This window comes from Thunnus albacares, chromosome 14 (assembly GCF_914725855.1).
Source record: "Thunnus albacares chromosome 14, fThuAlb1.1, whole genome shotgun sequence".
NCBI lineage: Eukaryota > Metazoa > Chordata > Actinopteri > Scombriformes > Scombridae > Thunnus > Thunnus albacares.
In genome coordinates, this window is record NC_058119.1 from 18,107,817 (window position 1) to 18,128,623 (window position 20,807).

General features: G+C 42.6%; 1 protein-coding gene across 6 annotated transcripts in view; it reads left to right on the forward strand.

Annotated features, from left to right (window-relative positions):
• LOC122997493 (transcription factor COE3) overlaps positions 1-15,700 on the forward strand; it is a 69,037-nt gene extending 53,337 nt beyond the window's left edge. For 3 of the 6 annotated variants that reach the window (XM_044373653.1, XM_044373656.1, XM_044373655.1), the window contains exons 11-16: positions 5,606-5,694; positions 10,682-10,747; positions 11,003-11,174; positions 11,583-11,768; positions 12,198-12,365; positions 13,665-15,700. In XM_044373653.1, the coding sequence (XP_044229588.1) occupies positions 5,606-5,694; positions 10,682-10,747; positions 11,003-11,174; positions 11,583-11,768; positions 12,198-12,365; positions 13,665-13,696 (713 nt within the window). In that variant the 3' untranslated portion in view covers positions 13,697-15,700. The remainder of the gene's footprint in view (positions 1-5,605; positions 5,695-10,681; positions 10,748-11,002; positions 11,175-11,582; positions 11,769-12,197; positions 12,366-13,664) is intronic. The other 3 variants (XM_044373657.1, XM_044373658.1, XM_044373659.1) reach the window with 1 other exon arrangement.
• Positions 15,701-20,807: the final 5,107 nt, after the last annotated feature.

Genomic DNA, 20,807 nt, shown 5'->3' on the forward strand with positions numbered 1-20,807 from the left:
CCGTCCATGTATTGATCTTCATTTTACAATATTAATTTGCGCTTGCAATCAGCTGTGAAGGGAACCCATTTGATTTCTGTTGGCCAGTAATGTGTAAAAGTCCGCCGACGTCCTTAGAGAAGTGGCACACATACTTTAGATGTAATCTAAGAGGATTGAACAGGTGTCTTTGGCCCTTTCTAATAATACAACCAATATGAAGGGAGTCTGAAATTATGGATGTGCAATCTGTAACATTGCTCCCTTTTAACCGTGTTAATTACATTTTATCTGTTGCAGGAGCAATATCTGCTGGAGACTGTAACTGTCTAGGTTTTTTCATCTGTATTGGCTCAAAGTTCATGAAATTTCAATGAACATTGATCTGTCTCCATTGATTTATCTTAACTGCAGATCTTTGAAATTTTAATTTCCTGTTCATCTTGAGACTGCTGGAGATGGAATCACTCAGTGATAACTGGCTGCAGTGGATGGAGATGATATGGTCAGTGTTAAAACAGATGAGGTTTGCTTTGCGTGGGTTTGCTGTGAACATTCCAATTTGGCTTGGTTTGGTTTTTTAGGATGGTCTCTACATCTGCATGCGTGTTTTCTCTTCCCTCAACACTGGAATATATTGTATCTATACTGTGAAGCTGCAGCATGACCTCTGAATATCTTACCTTCTTTGTATGTACAATATTCAATTTTAACTCCTTACAGTGACACTGAGAGATTTATTCTTTCTATGTCTCCAGTAAACTCTGAGATGAGGTCATTATGTTCGGCGATGCTGTTCTGACCTGCATCCATCTAACAGACTGCAGGTGCCTAGAAGGCTTCAGTTAGACTGTTTGACAAGTCACAAATGCAATAACACTTGAATGAACTTCTGCCTGTGCTGTTTATCTGTCTCCCCCTTTTCCAACTCCCACTCCACCTCTAATTTGTGTTAAGGGGAAAGAAAAAAATAACTGCTCAATGGTGTAGGAGGAGTGGAGATAAGCTCGAAGCAGTTAAGTATAATTAGCGAAAGTAATAGCTGGCAAATGGCAACAAGGCTAGGTTTTTATCTCCTGGAAAGATAGAGTTATCGTAATAAGCTGTAATGGCTGGCAGGAATGCTAGTACTCTGTGCAAGCTTCCATTCAGGCTCACAGACTTAACAAGGAACAATTTCCCTTAAATTTACTGCTTTGCTCAAACATTTCCCTATGTTTATACCCTGATACTGTAAGTCAATACATGTGTTCAATCCACTTCCATATAGACCGAGGGCACATAGTGGTGTATTGCCATGTAAGCACTTCTGGCTGCCAACGTCGGCCATGTTACACTGTTCCTGCAGAGCGGTTACTCATGTCCTATTTCTAGAGAACATGGAGAAGGAGCAGCAGACCACACTCAGATGCCATGTACACGCCATCCACTCTACATTTTAAGTAAAGTGGCGAGACTGAGGCGGCTAAAGGAGCTCTCAGAGAAAATGTGTTGGTGGCATGAAAGGACGAGCAGATTAAGGCGTCAAGATGAAAATAAGATTGAGAAGTGCACATTCCAGTCAGAGGAATTCCACTGAAGCCCGGCCATGAATGCTTGTACGCATGCGTGATATTCAAAATTGGAAATGATATGGTCGCAGCTGCACACAGAGTCATGCATTCCATTTCTCCATATTCTGAAACATGATCATTCACTCTCTAGAGTCAGAAAACTACAATATTTATTAAAAATTCCTTTAAGAAGGAGCGGGTCTTTCTCTTTGTCCAAAATCATCTGTTACCATGTTAATTTTACCCAATAATTTGTTTGGTTATCAGCTGTTTAATTTGAAATATATTAGCTTTCACTCTGTTGTCTCATTACTTTTGTTAAATTCTAATCATTTCTGAAATTAAACCATGGGAAAAAAAAATCTATGAACAATTATATCTCCTTATATGTAACACAAGCAGGGAAAAAGACATGAGCGATGTAATTGGACAAAACATGTTGCCTGTCTAAATCTCAACAGAAGATGAGAGAAAATGAAAATTCTATTAGTCCATAATGTTCCCGCTGCCCCCCCCCCCCCCCCCCCCCCCCCCCCCCCCACCCCCCCACCCCCCGCCCCCTCCCATGTGCTCTTCATCTCTCCTGCAAAGTATTCAAATGCAAGCCCTGCCTTACCTCCCCGTGTCTCTTTTTCTCTAATTATCCATGAGGTCAGTAAGCAAAATGGGGAAGAAGCCAGGAGATCAATACAAATTATCCCTGAGCAAACCAGTGCTGACAGTTTGAATTGCAGCATATGTTTACCCAAAATCAGGCAATTTATCTTAATATCAGGCGAGTAATGCAGCAGGGGTGAGAGGTCACACAATCTCTCCACCTCATAATTACCCGCCTCTAAAACAGGAAAGTGGTATTGATTGGCCGCGGGCCGGGAAGCGGGCGTGACTGGAACGTGCCAGCGACCCCCCCACTGCACCCCTATCGTACCCCCCCCCCCCCCTTTCCCCCTGCCTTCCTCGGTCCCTCCTCCCCTCGGCTAGACTCCCCACCCAGTGCAGGATTTATGGGATGTGTATGGAGGGTTTCCTTGCAGCGACTGAGAACCCTTACAGAGGGGGTAAAAAGGGGTGGGGGGGTGAGAGGCATGCTCCTTCCACACCCTCACCCTCCCTTCTTTCACCATATTGTGTTGGAAGGACGAGGAGGGCCAAACTAATTTTGGCATGCATGGAGTCATGCAAGGGCAACGCAGAGCTAGATTTGCCTGTTATATCTTTGGAAGAGAGTAAAGTTTACGACAGAGTGTGAAGTTAGAACATAATGATGTGCCAAGGATTAAAAAAGACACAGGGTGAAGAAGTGGGAGTGTAAGTGGGGGGGGGGTGGGTGGGGGCGGCTGCTGTCAATGTGTGTGGTGTAAGAAAAAGTAAGGGGAGCAGTCCCAATGATTCTTGTAAAAGCTCAGCAGATGAAAGAAAATCTTTGCTCAGAAGAAAAAATGTGCGGAGCAGTGCGATGAATACACACATAACACATTTATTGTCCGGATTGAATATAAGTGCTCAGTATATATCATCAGCAGCTCTTACAGGATTATTGACATTGTCTGTATCTGTCTGCACCAGTGTACATGCTATGACTACAAAACTGTCAACTCATCAACTGACAGCACCGTTTAGTGCTAATGCAAGTCTCCATCAGCTGTCAAAAGCATTTGCATGAAATCAATAGCAGATGGCGGTCTGTGTCACCAATTTCATTACGCCGGGGTTGTTACAAAGATCATCTCCATGATAGATGAGATGGCGACATGTCGACATGTGGAGATCATGCCTGACGCTTGGACTGCGACTGCACAACACTGAGCCTTGTTTAAAACCTAGACATAGGACATTTTTTTTGTTCAGTTTGACAGTTTGACCCCATTAAATACTGTATATAAACTGTAAAAAACATAAAATAAATATATAAAATTCAGTTTAAACAGCTCTTTAAGGCTACAAGATCTCCTACCCTCTAAATCACATTCATCATAATTCTTCGGTTTGCTTTTACAGTAGGGCATCATTATCATTGGAGAGGCATATCAAACAGAACACCTCTCCCAACCTAGGTCTCGTCCTGTACTGTACGTCTCTCCGGCTGTGTTCCCAGCATGCCTGGCGGGTTGTGTAGGCCCCAGCTGAGGCAGAGGACAGGAGAGCGTGATGTATCACCCTGAGAGAGCCCACTGACAGCCTCTGATGATGGATGGCCTGATTATGGAGTGCTTTTTACACATACACAATTTACATCACACTGAGCAGCGGGGTCTGGCAGGGCTGCCGTGCACATTCGCTCTCTCAGCCGGGCACACACACACACACACACATACACACACACAAACACACACACACACACATGCTCGTGTGCGTACACATGTACACATGTATGGGACAGCCAGAGTGCATAGATAAGAAAGGGGGTGGAAATAACAAAAGAAAGGGGGCAAATTCCTTGCTACAGCCTTGTCATGTACGATCAATACGGCAGATCAATCCTTTATTAAGGAGAAGATGGCGTTCCCCCACATCGCGAAGCAGACCTTTGTCGTTTCGGGACGCATGATGACATGTCAAATCAGATTTCCAGCAGTGTATGTTGCGGTGGCGTGGGGTTTACTCAGGTGTGCCGGGCCAATAGGACTGAATACCACTGTATTTGCAAGCTTAGATCCTTGCTATCGATTAGCACCCTGCATTGTCCATGCTTGAACACATAATTGCTCCATTTGATCACGGTCGAGCTGGCAATTACTGTATTCAGGTTTTTGCAGAAGCGATGCATGTGTTCGATTGTGCGTATGCCAGTGTAAGTACACGTGTACTGTATGTATGCGTGAGTAGGTAAAGTGTGTGTGTGTGTGTGTGTGTGTGTCTGTAGGTTGCGTGTGAGCATGCCTGCACGTGTATTTAGATGAGGGGGAACAAAAGAAAGAGTGAGAGACATAAATGTTCGTTTTCCTGCCGTGACTCCCTGGTTTGTGCTTCAGTGGCCCTGCTTGGCTGTGTGTGTGAGTGTGTGTGTGTGTGTGTGTGTGTGTGTGTTGAGGGGGGGGTTTCTTGCTTTCACTTTCTCTGTTGTTCAGCAGGTTCAGCGAGCTGTGCGGTGTTAATGCTGAAATTACATGCTGAGTAATGAGTGATGGGCCAAATTACAGGCTGAACAATGAATAGAGGCAGGCAGCTCTTATTAGTCTCCATAGAAAGCCATTGATTTATGAAGCGCCTTGCTCGGCGGAGTTACTCTCCTGAAAATGATATCTACATTGGGAAGTGATGTTCTCTATTAAGTCGTTCCTTCCCCCTTTACACCGCTCTCCTCCTTTTCCTCCCCTCCCTCCCCTCCTTCTCTCCTCTGCCCTCCCTCCCTCGCCTTGTCCTGCCTATGAGTGTACACATGATTGTTTAGAATCAGGCGGAGCTGTAAGGAAGCCTTCAATTACCCATTAGGACTGTCAGACATAAAACGCCCTGCTCTCACCAAAGTCTGGGTTATGATTCATTTACTTTGTGCCTCTGATTCATCGCCCAATATGCCTCATGCCCCAGATTACTATTTGAGGGGTGGAAGAGATTAATGGCTCCATGGGATTTGCTGCCGTATTTCACGGACCCAGTGTTGCAGTACAGTTGGTGCAGAAGGGTGAAATGACAGCAACTTACACTAGATCAATGTGTGGACAGCCTTTCACAGATTATTAAAGCTCTGTTAGATTAAAAGACCCCCGCTATGTAGTTTGCTGTAGTCAATATTCTCAAGCAGATAAAAAGGGGGAGGGTCCCTCTGAAGGATTCTCAGACTCTCAGACTGATGTAGGTCATCACGGCTGTTAATGGAATAACACTTGGTGACACAAGTGTCAGAGGAACCCGTGTCATTTTCCGTCGCTCCCCCCCACCCCACCCTACCCCACCCCGCAGCTGATGATGTTTCATAAAACATCGTCTCACCCCTGAGGTTTCTTTGAAATTAGGCATTCTGAAATGACTTTTGTACTGTAAACTCTAACAGATTTCTCAATTAGTTTCTTCCTGTCTCTGGCAAAATTGGCCCTGAAATGGTTTTAATTTTCATCTTCCCTCTCTTTCAGCCCTGAATGAGCCTACCATCGACTATGGTTTCCAGAGGCTGCAGAAGGTCATCCCCAGACACCCTGGTGATCCTGAGAGGTTACCAAAGGTCAGTACAGTGTCTCAGCTGCGTAGAAAATCATCAAACGGCAATGAGACGGAGCTGTCTGGGTTATAATGCCTCAATACTCTGAATGTGACAAATAAACAAAATAACATTACCATCAGCGCAGAGCACTGTGACCCTAAACTGTAACAGCTTTGCTTCACATATGTGGCTTACCCACTAACCAGCGTGGTAATGGTATTGGTTTTGTGTGAGGAAGAGAGGCGTAAACTCTCTGTGTGGTAAAATAGCTCAATCAGGCGTTTTCCTCTCCAGTAGTCTGTGGAGATGGTAATCTGGTCAGAAACGACGTCTGCACCCTCATTACCCCACTCATGTTTTCCTTTCATTTTCTGCAGCTCGATTTGGTTTAATCTTTTGTTTACAGAACCCTGTGCCGTAAACCCCCTAGTCTTACTGCAGCTAATAGACAAAGACTGTATGTTATTATGCTTCGGCTTTCTTATTGTTTTCTTTTGAACCTGGGTGAAGGAGTTGAAAGCCACATCAGTTTTAGACACACTGGTGTGGCACATAAATAGGCTGCCGTATTGATAGAGCTGAGCATGAAAACTAAGGTACACAAGTTTTTTTTTTATTTGCCTCCCCTGCAGAAACTCTTTGATTCTTTTACTCTTCTCATTTCCCTTGATTCTTTTACTATTTCTATTTCCTATTGATAAAATCTATCTGTGTGTTTTCACTAATTGCCACCCTGCCAGTAACTATTTTGGTGACTGACGTTCCAGATGTGTCAAGTGTAATAATATGACTGATTAGTGCGTTCAAAACCCCTCGGCTTGTAGTAAAGCGGTGGCCACCTCAGAGTTTTAATAATACTGTAAAACCTTTAAAGACCTTATCTATTAAATCCCAGCATGCAACACAGCAATATCATTAACGTCCAACGGACAATTTAATAAAGAACAGACTGTGTGGTAGCTATCGATGTTTGACCAAGGCAACGCGGAGAAATGGAACATCACAGCTAGTCCCTGGTTCAGTATATGAAGTGTTTCAATTAGACTCGGTCCCTGTGGAGACAGGAAACAACACCTAGACATGAAATGTTACTCTAATTTCAACTGTAAACGTAGACCAAAAGGTAAAGTACACTTACCTCTAATATCCACATGACTTTCACTATCTCCGCAGGCAACATCGGTCAATCTAGCTGCACTGTTTCAATTTTATAAAGTCACAGTGTCTTTGCGAAATCCGCATCTTTTGAACAAAGGGAACAATGCTGTTAAACAGCTTTATTATGGACAAACCTTACTTCTTTCCTTGAATACAAAACATTGTTGGCTGTGAGACAGATTTTGACACTGAACCCAAGATTAGTTTCCTGGGTGCGCGTATACTTAATATAGCATGCTCTCCCAGCCTTTGCATGAAACAATCACAGAGTGAGATGAAACCCTGCACTTCCAATAAACAACATAAATATTTGATTTGCTCTCTAATGGACCCAAATATGGGGTTCAGGGGGCATGTAAATGATCCCACCAAGTGATTCGTCATTGTTAAGCTTGCCATCTGAGGGTCAGCTCTCGGGGTCAAAAGCACATTCCCAATAAAACAGCCCGCGGCAGGCTGAGGCTTGCATGTACATTTGGAATGAGAACAGAAACGGCATATAGAGAACAGCCATTACAGGGTGCAGGTGAGGTAGGGAGACTCTATAAAAAGAAGATAAAGCTGGAGGACGCACGGTGTGCATTAGCGGAAAGGCAAATCGACACCAAGCCTACTCACCGCCTCTACCCCCCCCCCCCCCCCACCCTCCCATGACTTCACCCTCCAGTTGATAATATTACTGCGCTATTGATTTCCACCAGCCTTCTCCCTGGGACCAGTAAGACACGTGGTAATTGTAAGGAGACAGAAAGCCAATATGGGAGTGCTCATGGATAGCAAGGGATGCACGCTAATATTGTTGCTACACAGAGAAAAAAAGGGGGGAAGCTGCCTCTGATTGAAGTTTACCTCGTAATTCTAAGACAACATCGTAGATGACAGTCTGACCCTGTGGGAGGAGTGGAGATATAAAAATTCAATGCAAAGTCCAGGGTGAATATGAAAGTAATAAGTGTGAGCAGTCAAGTGATGAGAAAGGAGATTGGTTTGCGGGCATCGCGTTAAGTGAAGAGAGACTTTGGAATTCACCCTCCTTTTTAAGATCTTGTTATAAAACAATTTTCTATTCATAATATAAAAAAGACAATTTATAATACCATTTTGTGCCCTCTGGCAGTAATGGACAAATAGACTGGATATCACATTATATCACACTCAATTTCTCTCTTCTGTAACAAATTAGATTCATTATGAAATTAAAAGTGGAAACTCAATATTGTTTTATTATTAAGCTGATTGCTTTGGATTCTTTTCTTTCCTCCCAAAATGAGCATAAGCCCATTCTTTTCCAATTCTTTGTGTAATCCACAAGGAGAAAATATTACAAATGTGTTCATGTCAAGCAATTACCCATGTATTTAAATGAATCTCTCTTCCTGTGCTCTTTGAAGTACCTTCATCTAATGGCCCTATGCTTCTAAATGCATTCATTACCTCAGGCTAGAGCTAACAGAGTAATTGCCTTACAGTTTTATAATGGCATTAGCACTCCAAGCTACATAACCTAGGCCCTATTTTATTAACTGTGATAATATAAATACAACATCCATGTTAATCTACTGCTTCAAGAATCACCACGTCTCCTTATTGTTAGATATTTTTTATAACATGTCATTTGTTATGGCTTCCTCTCATATTTTTCTCAGCAATAACGTAAAACAGCTTCTAAATCTTAGGTGATCTGTCATCTGAGCCGGCCCATTTAAACAGTTGTTGAACACGAGACCTTTATGCAAAGCATGGCAAACAATAGCAGAAATCTGTCACGCATTTGTCACAGAACAACAGAAATCATTTGAGGCCTTTAATTGTTTCAATTTAACATGGTGTGTTCTGATATGTCTCCATGACAAGAAAGCCAATTACACTTATGCTGGAGTAGCATTGAGATTTACATGGAAATGCCCTCAGAACACTATTCTGTGTTAATCGTATTCACAGCGTGAGCTGATACGCATGAAAGCGTCTCGTCAGAAGAAAACAAACTTCTTCCTTGATTGGGTGCAGCACTTCTCATCATCCTCGGATATGACTAGGTTGCCACTTAAGCATAGCCTTGCGAGTCAGCTTGGTTAGTTAAGACACCACGCGGTAAACGACAGATTAAGGATGAGAGGCAATATCGTTTTCTCTCCTCCTTTTTCCAAGCTGTCCTTATGTCACTGCTGCAAAGTACCATATGGACAAGGAGGGAGAGGACGTTTTACAGAGAATGAAACATGGCTTGCGAACGTGACAGTCTTAATTGCTTTAATTGTTGTTTAAAATTGAGAGCCATGTAGGAGATCTTGAAATATGATAGAATAGATTATTGGTAATTATTAACTGCAGACAAAAAGAAAGAAAACCACTTTATCTCACTCAGCAAGAGAGAGAGAAATCTGTTCTGCCTGATGAGAACACATCAAGACAGCTGGTCCTCTCATTTAGTCTACCTGCCTCACGACAACCATAATTCTTTATTTGTATGCAAACTAGATGCATGCAACGTTGAGCATACACACCAATTTCAGAGGTAAATGCCCATTCTAAGAGCCACCCATCCGGTAACTTGGGGTGGATTAAGCGATATGTTTCTATAAGAGAGCATGGCATATGCTGGAAGTGGCTTCTACAGTGATTCATCTTGATAAATCAAGGACTGTGGTAGATATGCTCCTCAGGATGAAAGGGCCCATACACACACTCCGTACACACTACATACACTGTGCCTTGGAAATGCAGGCCAAGTCTTGGAGGCCGCTGTTTGAAGGCGCGAAGGCTGTGTTTACATTCATTTACGGCAGCTGCCGTCTTAATCCCACACTGCTATTGCCAAGTGATGGAACACTTCAGACAAATTACTGAGGCCCGCAAAAGAAAACACAGCGAATGTGGGAAGAAAACAAGCACCATCTGAGATGTTTCTGGTGACAGATTTGCATTGCTTTTAACCAGGGTTCTAACAGCACAGTCGACAAATCTCTGCTCTACAGCAGGTGACAACAAGCGAGCATTTTAAAAAAAACACACGCAACAGCCATGTCTGCAACTTGCCTTTGTCAGATTAAATGCACTCTAAAAGGAGGAGAGGGTTTTCATAGAGCATATTGCCTTCTGTATTATAGAAAACAAAGAGAGCAGTCTGGTTGCTTGAGAGGGATTTAATTGTAAGTGCTGAATTCAAAGAGGAGATAAAGACACACAAACAGGCCAAACCCCACCTAGCTGTAAGCCCGAAACAGAGTGGGGGGAACAGGATCCAGGGCCAACTCATTTTCAGTGTTAAGAGCCAAAGCAACACAGCTAATCCGCATTGTCAAGCGGGGGCAAGCATGCAGACATGGATAAGACCACATCCTGAGCATCCGTGTCCCCAAGGCACAAGCACCCAGCTCTTGCTGGATGGGAAGTCATTTGTGAAGTCCTTTGCAACAGCCAGTCAAAGAGGTTAATTGAAAAATTCCTTAATGTCATTACAACAGAACTAGATTAACCCAGAGCTAATTCACTTTATTGTTCTGAAGAGAGGGGACTCAGTGCTGAACTCTGGAGCAAACGTGAAGCCCAGAATCAGGGGTGAGGTGTTGTTTTTAAAGGACTATGCCAGTTTAATTAAGATAGGGAACATTATTCACTGCTCTGCATGGTTGGAAGGAGCAAAGTAGTAGCACTGTATAAATGTAGCACTTGTGCCTCTTAAATCAGGGTGGCACATTTAGTCGGCTGAATATGTAAACATTTCTGAAGCTCTCCAAGACCCTGCTGTGTAATGTAGTTTTCGATATTGTTTGTTACTGTACGGACTACTGGAGTCCTAAACATAATCTGTTTAGGTCTTAACATTTACTCTTTATGTTTTCCTCATCAGGAGGTGTTACTGAAGAGGGCAGCTGATCTCGTTGAAGCCCTGTATGGAATGCCCCACAACAATCAGGTTTGTATCCTTGCAGCTGCTTCAGCATGCTTACCGTGTACCTCCGGTCCGCTGCTACATGAGAAACCATTGAAAATTTACTGATAGTATCACCAAAGGGTATTTTCACCACTATATCTGGAACAATGTAGGCTACATGCGATGTGAGTTAACCATATAGTCATGAACCATGCATCAAAGCAAAAGCACAGCTATATAAAAAAAAAAAAAAAACAACATAAATAACAAAACCTCTGCCTTCTCTGCACTTCTCAGGAGATCATTTTGAAGAGGGCAGCTGACATCGCCGAGGCCCTGTACAGCGTTCCCCGCAACCACAACCAGATCCCCTCTCTCGCTAACACAGCCTCCCACGGCATGATGGGAGTCAACTCCTTCAGCAGCCAGCTAGCAGTCAATGTGTCTGAGTCACAAGGGAATGACCAAGGTATGTGATTTAGGGTATGGCTCCATAACTCAGTGGTTTCTCAAAAGTGGGGTCCAGGGACCTGCCGGGGGTCCTTGAGGGGATTCCAGGGGGGTAGCAAAGTGAGATGAGAAATAGTTAAATTTCTTTTGTCAGTCATTAAAATAAGAAAATGGACGTAGACTTTACTTTTTTGAACACAGGCCCATCCCCACCTATAATGCAGGCAGTTAGAGAGTCCAATTAAGTGCCAAATTCATTTCTTATTAACCTGGCATCTGCAGTATGTGCCGATATAAAAATGTTTGATTGCAGCAGTAAATTTCTCTTATTATTTACTGTAATCAGTGAACATTTCCCTGGTAAACACTGTACAGAGGGAAATAAATGAATGAATTTCCCTTCCTATCTTTCATCCGTGTTATTCAGTGGGCTACAGCCGGAACACCAGCAGCGTGTCCCCCCGGGGCTACATCTCCAGCAGCACCCCGCAGCAGTCGAGCTACAACACCGTCAGCAACAGCATGAATGGCTACGGCAATGCCGGTATGAACCTGGGAGTGCCAAGCTCCCCTGGGTTCCTCAACGGATCCTCTGCCAACTCTCCATATGGAAGTGAGTAGCTTGCCACTATCGCACGCTGTAGTAGCACTAAGCTGCTGCTGATTTAATTCCAGTTCCCACATTCGTTTTCACTTCTATGAATCACTTCTGACAGGGTTATAACATTATTGATGGTGATAATATATTACTATTCATTCACAAGGGCTTGCTTGGTTTTAGTGTTTTGGAGAACACACATGTAGCTCAGGCTAGAAGTAATATTCATTTTTATGTGTATTTCACCATATGCCACCAGTATTTGTTCAACCGGACAAGATGTTGATGGTAGGGGCCTGTGAGTACTGATCATGTATCCCCCCTGGCAGTAATACTATCCCAGCCTTACCTTAACTGCCCTCTCCCTCTCGAGCACTACTCACAGCACGTTCTCACTCTCCCCCTCCCTCCCTCCTTCCCTTTCCTTCCCTATCGTCTCTGCAGTTAAACAAAAGAGCGCCTTCGCCCCTGTGGTCCGACCCCAGGCCTCCCCACCCCCCTCCTGCACCAGCGCCAACGGCAACGGACTGCAAGGTGAGCCCCCCTCACCCCCTCATCCCTTCCCTACGGACTACTGGTCAGATACCGCTGCTCAGGCCTCTGTCCGGTTTGGTGAGGGATTAATCATTACAAATATATGCATTTTGACAGGCCAATTTACACCTTTCAGTTCACACTCAAACATCCACTCACACAGAGCATGTTTTTACACACACACACACACACAGACACACACATACACACACAAGCGTAGGACTGCAAGTGTCGTCTCTCGTCTGTGCAAACATACACGCAAACTTACATCCTCGTTGCCCTTTCATACAAATGATCCCCTCTGATGTCGCAGGAAAAAGACCTTGCCAGAATTGTTTTAGTAATTATGTTTATTAGGTTTTGTGCATGTGTCATGACCAACATGATTGCTTTGAAAACAAGCTTAGCCGTAGTGTGTGCCCCAAGATTAATAACACTGGGCTTAATGAAGTGGGAAATTAAAGTTCATCTTGCTACACGTTCATACTTATTAATACATGTTGTGCAGAAATTAATGAGCAATGCCTTGCCATCATCTGCGCTGGCAAACTTAAAAGCATTTCAACCATGACTCTACAAATATACTCAGAGCAATATAATAATATATCATCCCAGCACTTCACTAGTCGCCTAATTGTTAAAACGTGTGAAAATACTGAATATATAAACTCTCTGGGTGAGGTACAGTTACTAATGATATCCTAAGCAGATGGTCTTGGTAAAATAACGGAAGCTACCTTTGATCTTGCCTAATCTCTCTTGGATAATGACGCAGAGGCACGACTTGGGGAATGTGGAAATGTAGGACTAATGCGTTGTACAGTGTTGGAGAGTGGAAGATAAAGAGATGAGAGGGGAGGAAAAGGGAGCGATAGAAGGAATCTGAGGGGAGTCTGAAGAGTGTCTCGTACTGTAGCATTGTGGCATTGTGGGAAGTGACCGTGTTGTTGCTCTGCCGTCACCACGGCCACGTCTCCTGGGAGTCTGGGCCAGTGTTTGCCATTACCCCAACGCCAGGAGAAATATCACACATAGCAAGAGTGGAGTGCTGGGGGCTGAAATGTCAGAGCAGGAGGGAGGTTTTCAAACTCTTCCCCCCCGTTAGGAGGACGAGCAGCAGCAGGCTGGCGGACACGGCAAACACTCACAGGCACATACGCAAACAGGCACATTAAGGCATACATTCACGCACTTGTGCACTGTCAGATGGCTGGACTCACACATGCACACACACAAACACACACACACCAGCACACACATGCATGCACACACACACACTAAATTAGAATATTTTAATAATTTTTTAATATTTATATCCATACTTGTTTTAGCCAAATAAACTAATCTCCTTTTTTCTTTCTGTCTCTTTTCCTCCAGCCATGTCCGGCCTGGTTGTCCCTCCAATGTAAATGCACTTTCGTCATCTCAAGCACCAGTCTACACACTACCACTTCACGGGACACCCCCTCAGCACACAGCAAAAATGCTGGTGTAATGTATAGTCAACTGCTTGTTCTGTTTTTAAAGATGAAGAAAAAAAAAAAGAAAAGAAAGAAATGATTTTTTTTTCTTTTAAAATGACTTTCACAAACCTGCAGAAAAAAGGATTTCACGAGGAACAATATTTTTTTCTCTGTGGGATTTTTTTTTTTTGTTTGTTCATTTTCTCCCCCCCCCATTTTATCACCCTTGAAGAGGACACAGGATGATGAAGGGTTTATTTTGTATACCTGTCGGGTTGTGCTTTGGCCTTGGAAATGTCCAATCAACCACACATTCAATACTGGAAGGGACTCTGTGGACTCACCATCTGGTTGTAAAGTAAAAACACTGATGTACAGTACATTTGCCAATGAACTTGTTTGCCTCAGAAATTGTTTTTTCTGTTTCAACTCTCTTTTAATAGATTCACAACAGTTGTGTGTCTTTATAATGTGACTTTTTGTATTTTTATGTGTGAGAAAAATACACAGGGGCCAAGAAAGTTTGAATTTCAACTGGAAAATATATGAGATATATAATGTAGAAAATTGATCATAAAAGTACAACAAATACGAGTAAAAGGGACGGGGCTGGGTGGGTAAGGTTGTATCATGTTTCATTCCTGCATTTTAACTTAAATTTTGTAATTTATTGTAGCTAGAAATCATCTTCAAAAGTAAAAAAAAAAAAATCCTCTTTGATTCAACAAGCACACTGACGTGTACAAAACACTGCTCTGTTGATGAATATGATGTACTTCCATGTCTAGAGCTTCCTTTTAAGCAAGTGTGTTTTGCCATGTTTTTCAACTTTTTTGCTAGCACTGTATATTAATGCATTCCTAGGCTACTGTGAAGTCTGTTTCTTGTTGATGAGGAGCAGTCTCCCCCTTCTAGCTCCAACTCCCTTATGTGTTTTATATGTGGTTAAAAATTGTAGACTATTGTGATATTGCCAAACTTGTGCTAAATATTTATACATCTGTCTTTTTCATGTTCTTTTAGATCAACAAAAAACATTTAAAAAACAAAATTAAAATCCATTGAGAATGTAGGAGTATAGTAGTTCATTGTCATATTTCTGTTCAAACACACACTTGCGCTCACTGAGGGAAATTTTGTAACATATCAACTATAAATAATGTATTTATCTCTGAAATTTTGTATATTGCTTTTCATTATGTATGTATTAATCGTCATGCCCTTAATATAGTGATGCAGCACAGATAATTCAGCCAAGAACTGTTGCCTTCATTTGTTTTCTTTTTGTATTTGATGAAATGCAATGTGCATATATTTCATGTGTATCCTCAAAATTTGTGTTACTCCGTCAAGACTCTCTGTCCATTTTTTAAAGGGGAAGTCAAACTTCATTGTTTATTTTTATATTGATTTTAAATTATCTATACAGACCATTTTGGAGAAAACTTTGTTGGTTGTATTGTCAAATAAATTGTTTGTGACCCATATGATAGTTGTTAAGATCCAATAGAGACTAATGTGCATGAGGGACAACCTTGGAGATAAAAAAAACACTCCATTTGTGGTTGTATTTTTTTCTGTTTTGTAGAATGTATAGAAGTCATTTTTACTCACCACTTATGACTCTGCCACATAGCTTACATGTGTTTACAGGGAAGAAAATTTAAAAATGTCAACATTTGGAATGGAAACAGAAATGTTTTATTAAAATTTTCAGTAAAAACACAATAGCTCCTCAACTGTGGACTTCTTCAGTTTTAAGTACAGTTTGGCTGGCAGACAAACTGACAATCGGCAGAAAGAAAAAGAAAAAAAAAAAAAAAAGACAGTCGAAACTTCTGAGGACAAACCTGTGATACACGTCTGTAAGTTGTAGTGTTTAGACTTTGCCATAGAGATAACTGTTTGAAACCTGTGGAAAAGTGTAACATCCATAAAAATGAAAAACTGCTCTTTACTCATATTCTTTCAGCAAAGCGCTCTGACATTGTGACATATTCCTACTGGTCTTTGTATCAGCATATCCTGCATCTGTGGTGCTTCAAAGGTTCATTGTAGTCATTCATAAACAGTGCAAGCTTTTTATTCAAAGCACCCCAAATGGGGCTCATTCAAATCCCTCATTTCATTGCATTAAGCCACCTAGTTAATAAAGAATCAATACATTGAAAGAGCAAGGTTATCCTTTGTCTATAAGGGCTGGTATCGTTTTGAACCTCTTATAGTTTGAGAGCTGAAAGGGGGGCCACTGTGAAATCTATACTCATCAAGTGGGTCAAACAGAAGGATAGAAGTGTTTGAGGGAAGAATAGTGGTTCTCCTTAAAAACAACTGAGCATCTTATCTGGCACCCTGAGTGGTCGTGGAGAGCAGGTCACAAAATGTCAATTTCTCATCAAGGCAACATTGTCCGAGGCCACCTCTCCCTTTAATGCACAATTAAACGGCGGCAACCTGAGTGGCAATCAGCATATCACAGCTTATTATGTCAGCCGGCATGCGCGGACCTGGCGGCACGGGAAGATAGTCCAGGAGCTGCTGATAGTGCAAAGGACAGATACACTCAAAAGAGTGATTTAATTTTCAGCTGCGATCGCCTTGTGCTTCAAATCATTCCCTCGATAATCCAATGTGTCTGATAACAATAGCCACACATCTGCTTCCTGACATTGCATTATCTGTTTCGGATACACATACACGGGTTTGGATCTATCGCCTTGCTTACTGCTGTCTCTATTATTCAATAACAAAATCTCGCTTAAGCAGGGACATGCACAAACTGTATATTTATTTAGTCTTAACTGCTCTTTAAATGAAACAAAGGAAACTGCCAGAAACAACAGCCAACTGAGCAAAAAAAAAAAAAAAAAAAAAAAAAAAAGTTCTGAGAGTAAAAGTACAATCAAAAAAATGACAAGTTTGCTCAGTCGTTGCCAATTTTAAGCGCTCTGAAGCCTGGCAGGCAGGCTGGAGGTACAGTATATTGTCTCAGCAGGTTTCTCTGTACCCAACGACCAGCCACTCGCTCTGCCACACCACTCAATCATCGTGAGAGCCTCTTTATTGGAGAACTCTAATGGCCACCCTCCACCATGATCTTAATGTGTGCATTAAATATTTATAAATCCTGGGTCAATAATGCCCCATAACCAGAGCCTGACAGACCCCCACCGTACCATGTGGCTGCCTCCCTCTCAAACACAGGCAAAGGTCATGGGGTCACGCAATCAAAAGAGAGCGAGGCTCGCCACATCCATATGTTGCCACTCTTATCAAGACTTTCCTCAGTACTGGTTATCTGTCAAAGGAAAGAAATATTGAAAGCAATATCGATCTTAACTAGCCTTGTGTTGCCGAGGGCCACGCTTCAAACATCTGCTCGTGGATTGTTATATTTCAAAAAAAAAAAAAAAAGAAAAAAAAAAAAAAACCTCCTCTCAATAATATAAGCCTGAGCGGTAATATTGACCATCTCTGTCTGATGCCTGAGCATGACTAATAACCCCGTTATTAACAAGCATCGCTGCAGATTTTTAAGAGTTTGATGCGTAATAAATATTTCTTCATTAGCGCTGGCTTAATTGTGCGGCCTGGCATCTCCGTGGGTTTGCTTTACGTGACCATATCCGAGGCTTCGCTCCTGTGCTGTTCAGGTGAAAGATTGTGCTCCGGTGATAGCGCGCACAAAAGAGCGGCCGGACAATGAGCCAGTCAATGGAGAGCTCCAGTTGAAAGAGCCACAATGGCCGTGCATGCTGGGAATTGGGCTGGATGATATAAAGGAATGAAACCTTCATTGAGGCCATGGAGGACACGCATTCAGAAAAGAGGTTTTGTTTGCTCTTTATCAATCTGCCGTTTCCCATGAGAAAAAACAATTCAAACTGACCTTAAAAAGAGAATATTACCTTACGCATCCACTCCCTATGTAACTCTTATTGAGGGGCTTATACATTCACTTTTAATGGATGTTGATGCGGTAATACCTTTGTGCCAATACGTGTACAGTATCAAGACAGGGCAGCCCGTAAAACTAAAAGGTGGACAATAGTATTATCTACTCTGCTCCATGGGCAGTGCTGAGAAGTACTTTTTAAGGATTTGCTCTTGGACAGACAGGATTTGTGTAACTGCTGAGTGATGTGTTTTGTGTGGGGGAAAAGGCGGTCTGCAACACTCGTGAAGTTGGGAGTTTATACACGAGTGGGATACCGCCGCTGTGACTCATAAAAACTGCACAAGTCGAGATCATAACTTTGAGACGACAATGAATCAAAACAGGGAGTCTGACCTTTTTTTGAACAATTCCACATTTTGAATCCAAACAGGGAATCTGACCCTTTTTTTTTTTTTTTTTTTTTAAATAGTCCCACATTAGCACACTCTCCTGTCTGTGAATCGGCACATCAGATAAGACACCGCTCCCCTGCCACTGTACACTGGGATTCAGCTTTGCAAGGAAAACTCTAGATCCTCGTGAAGATTTCCACTTCACTCACTGCAGTCAAGAAGGATGAGCAAAGTATCCCAGTGCTTCAAAATCCATTAAACTTGTATTTGGGTGTCATTTGATACTTCATCAATGTTTCAGTGCATTTCAAACCCACAAATGCAGGATTTACCCCTGGTAGAAATACAGTATTCACCATATTTTCCCTCTATGAACTTCGGTTAGTCCAAAAATTACACTGTAAGAATTGCCTGGTCAGGGAGTGTTAGGCTACAGTGATAAAATAATATCACTTGAACTGTATTTTCTGCCACAGTCTCCACCACATAGAGCTCCTTTCATAGTACCCCTCTGTAGTGCTTTGTCCAGTAGTTCTGGATATGATATCATCTATTAATAATGTATTGGCAATGGATTACATAAAAAGGGAGCAGAAATAACATCCAATATTCATGCCCCCTGAGCTTGACTGTGTCCAATCCGTTTGGCCCATAAAACCTTAGCCCCATTTCCATATCCGCTGTGGGTCACGACAGGTCTGCCGCACAAAGGCTCACAGAGCAGCTTAACTCAGGAAAAGGGCAGTAAAAATCGGGTGGATTTCTGAACCCTTATGAAACAGCCCCCTTTGGAAAAAAAAGTGGAAAAAGCCCTTTTCCGATTTCAGCGCCTGCGAAAAACCTGGTACTGTATTTCCCTCTTTAATTGTGCCACTTGAGAAATTGACGTGCCTCTGAAACATGGCATGAATCTCACAGTTATTGCAGTCCCCTTGGCAGGGAATGTTGATACAACATCTGCATGCTATAGAAAGTAATGGAAGTAGCAGAGGTGGCAGCTGCAACTCTACAGGAAGTGTGCCATTTTCAGGCAGCGCTGCTGTGAGAACCACTAACTGCCAGCCTGGTCTTGCAGGCAGCTCTGATTGCCAGGACACTATGACAAACACGCAGGGGCTGGGAGTGTTGCATCCTGGGGGATGACAGCTTCTGTTTGATTGTCAATAAGGCTCATTAGCAGAAAAAATGGAGAATGCGAAAAGAGATTAAATGGCTTGAGACAGGGTCCCCCTCATGTTCCATTACAGAGGATTTATCAGAGCCTTTATTTCATCAATTCCACAAAAAAAAGAGAAATCACCTATTGTCTTACCAAAAAGGTAAAGCTGCAGAAAAACTTAGATTTAAAAAAATGTATACATTCCTGAAATGGTAATGAACGACAAGCTATTCCATCAAATGCTAATCAAGCCCTTAAAACATCATCCACACCTTACATAAACCTCTTTCCTCCTGTTCTGAGCTACTCTCATCTTAAGAACAGTGGCGGATGTTTCCCTCCATCTTAGGGAGGAACGGCCAACAAAGCAGCGTGTAAGGGCCTTTCCCTGAAGAGTCCTTGTCACGCCGCGCCAAACCTCTGTGATTATCGTTGTTTTTGCAGAGAGTGTCCATGCCTGCCAATACCGCTGTTCCATAAATGAATTTGGCCCCTCGTCAACGAATTACCTAACACGCAGAACTGTGTATGTGTCACATCCAATTCCAACTCACCGGCTTTGGTGGTGTGTGTCAGCTGGAGGACTTAATCATCAATCGTCAATCATAATAAGCGAAGCACATTGATAGGGCTTCTTTTTTTTTTCTTTTTTCTTTTTCTCCTGCACAGTTAAATAAAGTGTAAAAGGAGAAGTTAAAACTGACCTTGTTAAATTGGGGACCACAATTTATATTCCTAATTTAGTGTATAGATTAATTAGTCTTGGCAAGTGTGTGTATCGGTTTCTATGTGACGGAGCTTAGGAGCTATATCCACTCGATCAAATCACGGCTTTCTTAAGGAAATTTCTGGAATGATATCTGTAAGTCTAATCTTTATCCATCATGATGTTTTTTTTTGCTCAGAATGGGCTTTGCATATTTTTAGCAGCACACTTTTAATTAATGCTTAATTGGACAATTTATAGAGAGGACTTTTCCAACATTAGTCGCTAATCAATAGCCTCCATCTCACATCATACAAAATTAATCACTATGACCTGTTATCAGGCCTTAATGCAAGCGTACACACACATGCGCGCACACACACACACCTAACATGCTAACTGGCAAAGCATGCATTTTGCACAAGGCTGAGGAATCTGGCTCATATTTTCCCTCTCCCTGATCCAATCCACTCCTCTCCCCCGTCATATAGATCGGAGTCTGCGGGGGCCAGAGGCGCTGACAGAGCCCAGATGCTCCCAGTCTGTCTGGGGGACTGGGGAGACTGGTGCCATGGGGTCCTGGAGCCTGTGAAGTGCCGCCCCTCCGTCAACATGACCAAGGCTAGACCTGCACTTTCTCCAGGCTGAGACACTCTCCTTACCACGCTGACAAGCGCGCTGTATAGTCACAGATTGATACATGCAGGGATACACACTCGCAGGCACGTAATGTATGGCCGTTCATCAGCCGTTCCTAATTAGAGACCCCCAGTCCTACGCTCGAGTTCATAAGGTTACAATGACACACCGATGCAAGGTTACTAACAGACACACAGGCATGCTGATACCTCTCAGGGTTTCTTTTACTTTCACATTTAATCCTGCTCTGTCTCACCACCACT